Source organism: Pyrus communis, chromosome 4, assembly GCF_041283825.1.
Source record: "Pyrus communis isolate YQ-2024b chromosome 4, ASM4128382v1, whole genome shotgun sequence".
Lineage (NCBI taxonomy): Eukaryota > Viridiplantae > Streptophyta > Magnoliopsida > Rosales > Rosaceae > Pyrus > Pyrus communis.
In genome coordinates, this window is record NC_142568.1 from 5,437,162 (window position 1) to 5,448,409 (window position 11,248).

An 11,248-nucleotide genomic window follows, 5' to 3' on the forward strand; every position below is an offset into this window, starting at 1 on the left:
GAACTTTCATTACTTGGAAATAAATGCACGATATGACATAAATGAGAATGACGAGAATTTCTGCATGTTATAGTAACTTTAAAGAAGAGATTAGTTAGGAACTAGATACAACCTATCCCTAGAGTGTTAGCTTTGCGGCTATGACATGTAAATAAAGTTAAAGACGCCGATCATAAACACTTGGTCTAGTTGCAACCGATTTTCACTATGTTGGGGAAAGTCCCGAGTTAAATCACATGAACGACAATTGTTGATTAAAAAAAAAAAAAATAGACGAAGAAAATGAAAGGAACTGGAGGATATTGAAGCTATAAATCAACATGTTTACACTCGTTACCGACACTTGGAACCCAGAAAGTGGGGGAATAAAAGAGAAGAAAACATTCGGGGAACTTCGTTAATGCAACAGAACCTGGCAGCGATGGGCTTCTGCCCCGGCTAGAGTTATTTACTAGCAAAACTAATTTATAAACAATTGCAGCTCGGTGAACCTCTCTCCTGTACATGGATTGAATACATTCATTCACGACGGAGATAGAACAGCAACCAGATATAACCTGTGTGATGGCGTCACCCCGTGCATGAAATTTGGGGCTGGCAAGATGAAAAAATTGCCAAAGTAAGCGGCAAAGTCACCTCCATAGCCGATCAGTTTAGATGAGAGATCCGTCCAACCACCACCTAGTTGGTCACCTTTTAGCCTGCTTCCTTTCTTCGTCCCTTTAGTCTGGGAAAACTTCATCCTTTTCGTCATCTCCTAAAGATAAGCGCTCTTTTCCCATGTTCCTCTTGATTGAAATTTGTAGAGCCTTCTCACCTGGTTTCTCTACATTATATGTACTTTTGGTTTTTCCTGCTGAGTGATGATCTCTGTCGTTGCTCTTTTCAATATCTTTGAATGGTTTCTGGCAGATGCAAGCCTGTGGAAATTCATGGAATTCACCCCGACCAGGTTTCACCTCGTCAGGGTCACCCATGAATCCTTTTTGGCATGACTTTACTTTTTTTGAAAATGTTTCCCAATTCATCTGATGCCTAGCCATGAACAAAGCACTGAGCCTCTTAGCATTTGGCCTGATGGTCCGCTTGTGACCCATATACCTCCTATAAACGATAAAACAAAAAATGTAACACATGGTTAAGAAATCTCTCAAAATGAAAATGATTAAATTTAATAAGAAACAAAATAACAAGTAGAAATAGTTGCACAAATTACAAATCTAATTTGACAATGACCATGATATCAAACTACACAAAAAATTTCTGAGATCTTTATACTAGGGTTTCAGTTGAAATAAATCTCTCCTCCTCACCGATGGATGTCAACGCAAGGTTATTCAGCTGGGAAGTCAACTAAACGAATATACACTAGACTACTAGACAATATCACATGTTTACTTGAGGATAGCAAGATCTTAATCTGTAAGATTTATCAACTATTTTAAGATGCAAACTTACTGCAGTTGGAATGATTTCACTGTTGAAAGTTTTTAGTATACCAGTACTCAATTGAAGGATAGAAAATTATCAAATTTCCGCAAATCTAGCCAAAGTCTAAATTTGGGGAACAAGTTACGGGAGCAATCAGTATCCGCAATGTCAAGTATACCTGTATTCAAAAGTAAATTAAATCCCACAGAAACTAGTTTGAACTGGAAAGACTGAATTTTCTAGCACAAGCAATCAGGAGTTACATAGACATCAAAATGCCAATGAAATAAGGAACAGTTGATGGGGGGAAGATAAGATGTTTTGCTGTCTGTCTAGCGCCTAGCAGAAATCCTAAACATTTAGTAAAAGGAACAAAGGATAAGCAAACATAAGAAAGAAAAGAAAGGACAAAAATACTTGAAACTTCAAAACAAAATAACTTCAAGTTAAAAAAGGCAGTACATTTGTTAATTAGTTCTGTCAAATGCTACAGCTTAGGCTTGTGCAAAATTTTCAATAGTAGTTGAACACTGTCATGCTTTGTTAAGTTTACCGTGATAGAGCAGTAATTACTGCACCAGCATTCTCCAAAATCAAATTTATACATAATTTACTGATCCCTAGTATCATTTTGGACATATCTAAATATTTTTTTTTTCATGCATTAGTTCAATCCCCAGAAAGGCTGATGTAATAGTGAAATAGATTTCTAACCTTCGACCTGCGAGAATCTTGGCCATATTCCCGTTATTATTAGTGACAAATACATCACTTTCGTCAGAGACAATGTAGTCAATTGCAGCAAGACGGGAGGAGAATGGAAGAAAAGGTTTCAGCTCCTCACTAGCAAGCATCTCCTTTGTGTAAAAATTTGGGAAGAGCTCTCTTAGTGGTCTCAAAGTCTCTTCCCCACCATATATTTCTCCAGAAGCAATGTAGAGATACGTGTCATTTGCAAAACCAAGTGCACGCAGCATCAAACCCACTTCATACGGAGTCAGTGGACATTTTCCTCGCTTTCGCTCTTCCTCGGCGCTTAAATCCTAAATGAATAATAAGAAAAATTACACCGGTATTCAAATTACAGTGTGGAGCCAATTGTACCAACATCACCAGCATTGCACACTATATAATGGCAATTACAATGCAATGTCACATGAGCTTCATATAAATACAAAAAAACATATGACACATAAGACATAAGAGAATATAATATCTATCATAATTCTCGTTGAGATTAATATGAATCAGAATTATAAAAGAACAGCAATCTCACAGGTAATGTCGCCCATCGTTTCCTTATTTCAGCAAACTCATCTCTCTCTTTATCACCCCCGCCATAATAACACCCAGAAAATGCTAGCATATCAGGTTCAAACCTGTCATTAATGAGTGTCATCCGAAATCCAAAAACAACAGAACTTCAATCATATGCATCATGAAAGGATAGCAGTTCTTTAAGAAGAAAACAACTGATTGTGAAGATCATATTGGTACAATAAATGGATATAACCAGAAAGGGAAAATAACAAGAAAAGCTACAAAATTCTAAATGTGAAAACTCATAATTCTGGTTATTGTACAAGGTGTATTCTAAGGTAGTGTTAGTTTCCGCGCTTTGGTGCGCATTGGAAGGGTTTGACATGCATTGCCCATGACTGGTAAATGCAGATGGGAATGACATGGTCTTTCCATGGGTATCACAAACCCACAAAAAAGAAAAAAGGTTTTGCACCCCGAAAGGAAGAGGTGGCTTTCCCATTCCCAATCTCCAGTTCAACTATATAGTAAACTATGGTGGCGATTACTAGAATTCCATTCCGTGAAACAGACACGACCTATGATCCTGTAGGCAGAGGTGGCCTTTACACACTCCTATCCTCCATGAACATTAGATTCAAGTTGAAATTTAAAAATATCAGCTCCCTTGTAAATTAATAGGCAATAGAGACAAACCTCAAGTGAACAGCAATGAAACGTTTTGCCATCTTTCGCATTCTCATAACAAGTTTCTGACCGAGTTCATGTATAGATTTTGTAAATTTAAGTGCATGATAATTAACACGGCAACGCAACTTTTGCAGCTCATCGTCAAGGTTACTTGATAGTCTATAATCAAACTTTGTCAATTGCAAAACCTGCCAAATTGCGACAGTATTAACTGCCATTCTGAAACAGACTACAGTGTTTTTACTAAGACAGATGGAGACAATGGATTTAGGATATCTTGTACACCACTGAATAAGATAACCATCAGATAATAGCAACGGGGTCTTACACGTCTCCTCAAGAGTATAGGCAAAACTTGTTCAATATAATATTCAGGTTCAGATTTCCTTGGCACACGCATGGTATATGGAGGCTTTTCCATGCTCCGCATGACTTTCTCAGGAACTCTCCGGACAATCGTCACATCTTTTGCAAGATAAGACATGAACCAATCGACATCAAAAATGTGGATAAAGTCACTGCATACAACATTAGTGTATTTAATGGGATGATAATTCAAAAGCCAATTTTCTACCAACACTAGAATGATATTCTTTTAAAGAGAAACAGAAAGTAATACAAAAAAGTTAATTGACGGAGCTAAAACCTTGTTAGAACCACATTACCTGTCATCCTTCCAATAGGAATGATGATCCAGCTCGGGTACAACTAAGGTAGCGTTAAGAATCCGGGCAACTACCACTGCATCTGTTATCTGATTGCAGGAAATAGGTTACTATTTTCAGCATTGACAAGACAAATAATTACTCAAGTAAAACAACAATGTGACTTACTCCTGTTCGTTGTTGGTTCAACCCCCCACTTGTTGCAATCAGCAAATACCCATTTGACGATCGCTCTTTCACAGCCGCTGAATTCGAAAGATAATTACTTCAAGTTGAAAACACGAACATAACAAGGGCAAATTGACAATGCAAACGTGAAATATGGAAATCGAACTCACAAGCATAGCGAGGTCCTCTTTGACTGCACCCGTAGTAGAATTTCGAGTAGCTGGACTTCCAAACATCAATTGCCTCACGACCATTTCCATTCTGAAATTCAAAAACCCACAATTTTTTTTCAACTCATTTGAATTAAAAATCAAAACTTTGAAGAATTTTTAAATATTGAAAGATAAAACAGGAAAGAGGAGGAGCAGCGGTGCAGTACCCGCTTTGTGTAGAATGAACTTAATGAAGTGTTCATGACCAAGCGCTGGGAGTACCACTCGAGATCAGATGCCACGTGACCGGTGAAGAGCGAAATCAGGCCCAGCCCAAACAGCATCAGCCCACACACCAGCGACCACGACCACGACATCACCGTCTGCTTCCTCTCCTTCTGCGACAGCGACGGCGTCATTTTGGTGGCCATGGCGATGGCGGGGGCCGGGGCGGGTGATCTCAAGCTCAGCTCGTGCTTCTTCTCGCCGCCATTGTTGAAGCCGTTCTGGTGGTGCTGCTGTAACAGAGCCAGCTTCGCTGTCGCCGGAGTCCAGCTGAACCGCCACGCCTTCACCATGCCCATCCAGAACAACCGCCCTCACTCTTCCAGCTTATTTACTGGAAATGCCATTCGCCCTCCGCGATCGGATTGCGGAAGAGTGCTGTTCGGGGAGAGGAAGCTGGAAAAAGAGGAAGGGAAGGTGGCGTAAATAATGGGAATGCGGGGGTTCGAAATCGAATATTGGTTCAATTTGGAGCGCAAACCCTAAGCCTGTAGAGTGCGGGGTTTCAGGCAACAGTCACTGTGCAGCTTTTGAGATGTGTTGGAAGACACTGGAGACCTTTAGAGAGACAAACAAGAAAAGAGAAGAGAGAGAGAGAGGAAGCGTGAAATTGCCTTTGATGAAGGAAGCTTGTAATTTTTCCCTTTATTATTTATTTTAGTCTATAGTTTATTTATTACTCAATAATATTTAACTTAGATTTGTCTTCCATTTTTGGAAATTATTAATAAGAAAATGGGCTATTCATTGCACCCTAATCTACTCATACGCTCCTTTTAAATTAGACCAGCTTATCACTCTGTTATCATTATGTATACGGGGACGCATAATTTACTAGGTTGAAAGTCCAAGCAAGATTTTAACGACACTACTTGTGACATATATTCTTTTGGTCGTATATTTTTTCATCTTAATATTGTACATTTTAGAAGAAAAAGGTATACGTGGCATTCTCTAAAAATGGTTGACAAAAGTGTTATGTCTTCAAGTTTGTCTTCCCAATAATGAACTATTTATTTGTTTTATGTATATAAATGATTAAAAGATCTCTAAATTGAATAATTTTTAGTATATATGATATTTAGATGAGGACAAAGAAAATGAACAGTACCAATTATAATGTTCGGACAATAAAGGTTGGTTAAGTGTAAGTGGGGGGACAAGCAATAGGGTTGGGTTCGGTTCTTATTGGTTCGGTTTTTGGCCAAAACAGAAACCGAACCGAAATTTCGGTTTGGTTCAATTTTTTTCGATTTTTTTTCGGTTTAGTTTTTTTTTTTGGTTCGGTTTCGGTTTTTTTTCTTCTTCTTCTTCTTCATCTTCTTCTTCTTCCAAAAAATGCAAAACAACCATAAGATATGACATGTTTCCATCCCTCCAGGGATGGGCTCACGGTTTTTCAATATTCATGAGGGAAGTTACTAATTAATCTAAAAACATAAAGTCTCATAAAAGTCTCCAAAAATGAAAAATTTTGAAATATGAAATTTTAACATCTCCAACAATCATAACATAAGAATTCCAACTAGAATAGAATCAAAGACAATGAAAATAAACATTTAAAGTCCAACTAGAATCATCAATCAAGTTTAAGTCTTCAAAAAGTCCAAATTTAAACATCACACAAGTCAAATAAACCTTCAAGGTTTCATCACTTCATGTCTTGCACAAATAAAATCTTCCAAGTCCTCAAGCTCAAACTCAACGCTTAGGCGGCTTAGGAGGCAACATAGCACCTTTCCTTGAGCTTCCACTTGCCATTTCTACATACAAATAATAATAAAAAAAAAGAACATGATGTAAAGTAAGCATGCAACATAGCATCTAATTAAAATAGTCTAACAAAACCAAATGCAATAAGTAAAATTACCTTTCTTAACTTCTTCACAAAACTCAATCTCCTCAATGGTTGGCTCATGATGTAATGCTACAAGAATTGACCTAAGCCAATTTTGTGTACATATCAAAGCCTCCACCATTTTTGGACTCAAAGAACTACGATATGGATCAATTATTTGTCCACTTGTGCTAAAGGAGGATTCCGAAGCAATGGTTGATATGGGAATAGCTAAAATCTCTTTTGCAACTCGTGCCAAAATAGGATTCTTAGAAAGCCCATTCACCCTCCACCAATTCAAGATATCAAAGTTTGTCTCTTCTTCCCCTTCATTAGGATCCGAAGGATACCTATCCAAATCATTTTGTACAATACGGGCTCTCTTTGCTTTTCTCATTTCACCTTTCTCTTTCAACTTTCTTTCAATCTCTGTCATGCTTGATAAAGGATCTCCACTTGTAGTTGCCGATTGAGAAATACCACCACTACTTGTGCTTTGTTATGTATCAAAAGATAACTCTTCATGAATCTTGTAAAGATCAAACAACAAATCTTTCACCGCGTTGGTTGCAATTTCAACTTTTTTCTCGTCCTCGCCATATAGTATCTCATAATAATCAACCACCTTCTCCAATTTATGGTGAGGTTCAAGCACAAGTGCAACAAAAACATATTGATTCATATCCTCAATTGAACCCCAATATTTGTCTTATTTTTCTTGCATTAACATGGAGATCATAGACAAGAATTCATTATCTTTGTTTTCAAGGATGAGACTTTTGATCTTAAACAAATCACCAAAAGTAGTATGAATTGTTGGAGTATTAGAACAACACACTTTTAAAGTGACTTCATAGAAAGGTCTCAAAAATGATGCAAATATTCTCGCCTCACTCCAATCATAAGTAGAAGGTGGCCTTTGATGCACTTGACTTCATCTAATTAAGAAGCAAAGGTAAGATATGGATTACTTTGGAAAAGTTACGGATACATCATTGATTAAGAAGCAAAGATAAGATACAAACCACTTACTGTGGTCTCCTAGAATCTAGATTGCTTTGGAAATGGTAAAATAAGTAACCATATCTTGTGCATAACATAGTAAATTATAAGTTCTAGGGTTACATATCTTGTGCAAGGTCTATGACTAAACAATGAGCATATTTATAGAAAATTATGACTATCTTGTGGGTTCATAAAAACAAGGTCTATAACTATAATCATATCTTGAGGGTTCATAAACAGTGTTTACACCAATAAAACTAAAATAAGTAACCATATCTTGTAAAACTGAAATAAGTAACCATATCTTGTGCAAGGTCTATGACTATAATCATCAAAAGATACAAAACATATAAGATGGATTAAACTAGTTATTTACACTCTCAGACACAACAAACAAGTAATTTGCATTATGCAACTCATAAGTCATAAAGATGCAATCAGGTTACTTAATTACATGTTGCTTAACTGAGAACGAGGAGAACCCTAATATAATTGAGGAAGCTACTCCTCCCCCTTAAATTAGTTTATTATCATATTGCTTAACTGAAAGCTGCACCTGCAGAACCAAATCTAGGCTCCAGCAACATACCCAAAACAAATTAATCAAACCCTATGTACTCTCACAAATTCATCAAACCTTAACTAATAGTCTAATAGTGTTCATAAATGAAGTTACTTAACCAAATCCAGCATACCCAAAACAAATTGTAAAACCATGAAATTGAAAAGCTACAGATCAGATTCATCAAAACCAACGAAATTAAAAAAAAAAAATCTGTAAAACGTATCAGAGGGTGAGAGACTAACCTTGCAAAGGAAGGAATTTGTGGGTCGAGACTCGAGACTCCAAATGGCGAGAGGAAGTCGTGGGTCGCAGGTCACTAGTCACGGGGGTGAGAGACTGAGAGTAAGACAACGACGGCGAGATGTGAGACGGGTCACAGGTTGCTGGGAAGGAAAAAGACGAAGTGGAAGAGCGGCAAAGCTTAGCTGGGAATGAGATGGTCCAGAGTGAGAGAGTACGTACAGAGGAGAGGGATAAGAAAAAAGGAATGGGTTCGGTTCTGTTTAGTGTTTAGGGTTTCAAAGTTTAGAGACTGAAGAGAAAGGCAGGCGCTAGGCGCCGCGATACAAATTGGACTGAACGACACCGTTCAAGGGAAAAAAAATATTTATTTATAATTAAATATGAAACGATGTCGTTTTGCTTTACTTCGGTTCGGTTCGGTTTGGTTTGATTTCTGAACTCTAGAAACCGTACCAAATTGAACCAGATTCGATTCGGTCCGGTTATACACTTTCAGTTCGATTTTTTTCGGCCTCGGTTTAGTATTCGGTTTTCAGTTTTTTGAACCCATCCCTAATAGGCAAGTCCCCTCATTTAAGAGACATAATCATTATTCTTACATAATTTGATAAATTTAGTGTAGATTATATATTATTTTTGGTAAACTGGGAATATCATTTCCAAGGCAAGGATGCCAAGATTACAAACAAAGCCTACACCGAGGGAAACAACAAACACCGAAACACATAACAGCACTAGCAATGTAGGAGGGTACATGGAAGACAGACGATGCATCTAATGCAAACGTCGCATCCTACAATGCTGAAACAAAATTAAGGTAGACATGGCAAGCCATCTTTGTTCAAGATATGAACCAACGAAGATGAAGGTCGATTGACCCATGAAACATCGCACATCTCCGGGAATCTAGCCAACTCAACCCAAGACCAACGACAGTCCTGGAAAGCATCCTCAAGATGTTTGACTTTCGCCAAAGTTGGGTAGGCTTCCCAGCTACCATTTTCCAAAGAATCTCTCAAGCATGAAATAGATTCAAACGAATCAGATTCTAATATGACCCAAATATCCCAGAGAGAGACCTAACTGACAACCATAAAGAAGGGCCAACGCTTCTGCCTGTGCAACACAACCAGCGTTGATGGTGAACCTGGCTGCCGCTAGAAACCCTCTCTCAGCATCCTGCATCACCACCCATGTATACCCATCTCCATTTGAAGCACTCCAACTTGCATCAACATTAATTTTAATGTACGGGGAGGTGGGGGGAGTCCACGTTGTCAGCTGATCAGTAACCATAACGAACGAAGACTGAGGATTTGAAGGACGACATATGGCATCAAAGAAAGCACCTGTCGACATAGAGATGGAAAATAGAACTTGAGTAGGATTGATATCCACTTGATTGAAAATGCGATTACACCTAGCTTTCCAAATGTGCCAGCACGTGAATGCGACATAGGAGAGCAACCATCCCTTATCAAGATAAGATCTCGAATCAAATACTAAGAGGGAAAGAATCCATTGAACCCAAGTGAAGTTCCCATTCCTGTCAACTCTGTAGTTTAACTGCCCACCAAACCAAATTGTAGCCACCCACGGTCATAAAAGAAAAATATGTTCCACAGATTCCACGGAGTTGTTGCAGATGGGGCATATTAGGGAGGGGGATGACTTCCTCTTGAACAGGTCAGCCATGGAAAGGAGTGCCCTATGGACATATTTCCACAAGAAATTTTGAATTTTAGGGGGAACATGTAGCCTCCAAATGCACTTCCAAACTTGATCAGGAACCATATGGGATGAGGGAGGTCGTAGGCCCGTTGGGTTAATTGACCTTGAGTGAGCCTAGTGATATCTGGACTTAACCGAATACTGCCCACGCTTATCGAAAGGCCAAACAAGTCAATCATTTTTTTAATTATCCCTAATAGAGGTCTCAGAGATTGCAGATTGATCATCCACCGATAAAAAGGGCCTAAGGAAATCGAAATCCCAAGTTCCAGAACTTGGACAAATTAATGACTACACTCTAGTATTCCTTGAGACCAACACCTCACACCTTGGTATTGGGCGAACAAAGAGTACGTGTTTTGATGACTTTTTGTAGGAAAGAAAAGATGGTTGTTGCGGCCTTTACGGAGTGGATCCTTGTCAGAGAATAACATTAACAAGGTGAACGGCAGGGAATAGGATCCTCTCATGATTTGGAAAATCAATCAATTGTGTTTGTTTATCGTATATCGTACGATTAGAAATTATTTTTAATTTTTAATTTAAAACTAAATATAAATAATAACTAACAAAAATTGGTCGCACGATGTACGATAAACGGACACGATTGATTGATCATCCGAATCTCCCACAAAGAGGATCCTTGTCGGAATGGCAAAGGCAATGGTAACTCCGTTTTGGGTTTCCGAAAGGTTCCGTTTTGGATTACTGAAAGGTAGAGTTGGGGTATTGGGTAAAATGGGAATACCATAATTAATACCTGCAAATCCATGTTGGGTTGTCATCAAATGAATTTTATGAATTGACCTAACACATAGGCCTATAATCAAAAGATTTTTTTTTTATTTTTTATTCTTTTTATTTTAGTATCATTTGAATTCGTAAGCATATGTGATAATATCACCCTGAATTTTTAATTCAATTTTTTACCACCTAGATTGTTTTAACAGATGAAATCTATCACTTACGTTAATTTTTACCACTTGAAGTCACTATGTATATTATATGTACATATATGCATGACAATAAAAGTGGAACCCAGCAAGCTAAAGAAAATCACTTGCACTTAAGAATGAAGGGTTTACATTGTTTGTATCTTGATATGTGGATATGCACTATCGTTTTTGCAATGATAGAAGGGTTCTAGATTTTTCCTCCAAGCACCAAAGTTGAGCCACACATATATAGGCACCGATTGGTTTTGAGATTTTATTTA

The 11,248-nt window shown here is 37.9% G+C and overlaps 1 protein-coding gene and 1 pseudogene across 1 annotated transcript; both read right to left on the reverse strand.

Moving 5' to 3' along the window:
- Positions 1 to 283: 283 nt before the first annotated feature.
- Positions 284 to 5,433, reverse strand: LOC137722893 (O-fucosyltransferase family protein). Its single transcript, XM_068462007.2, has 9 exons — positions 4,594 to 5,433; positions 4,385 to 4,475; positions 4,215 to 4,291; positions 4,047 to 4,135; positions 3,710 to 3,899; positions 3,388 to 3,569; positions 2,708 to 2,810; positions 2,146 to 2,474; positions 284 to 1,104 (listed from the first exon to the last, which is right to left on the reverse strand). The coding sequence occupies exons 1-9, from the start codon at positions 4,948 to 4,950 to the stop codon at positions 723 to 725; spliced, it is 1,800 nt and encodes a 599-aa protein (XP_068318108.2). The 5' UTR covers positions 4,951 to 5,433; the 3' UTR covers positions 284 to 722.
- A 919-nt stretch (positions 5,434 to 6,352) lies between these two features.
- Positions 6,353 to 9,660, reverse strand: LOC148697347 (zinc finger BED domain-containing protein RICESLEEPER 2-like; annotated as a pseudogene).
- Between the last annotated feature and the right edge of the window lie 1,588 nt (positions 9,661 to 11,248).

Excerpts from the sequence above, each read along its gene's own strand:
- LOC137722893 (XM_068462007.2), bottom strand. The coding sequence starts at position 4,950 with ATGGGCATGGTGAAGGCGTGGCGGTTCAGCTGGACTCCGGCGACAGCG. Across the intron at positions 4,292-4,384 it reads AAGAGGACCTCGCTATGCTT|CGGCTGTGAAAGAGCGATCG; the intron begins GTGAGTTCGATT and ends TTTCGAATTCAG. Across the intron at positions 2,811-3,387 it reads TTCATTGCTGTTCACTTGAG|GTTTGAACCTGATATGCTAG; the intron begins GTTTGTCTCTAT and ends CATTAATGACAG.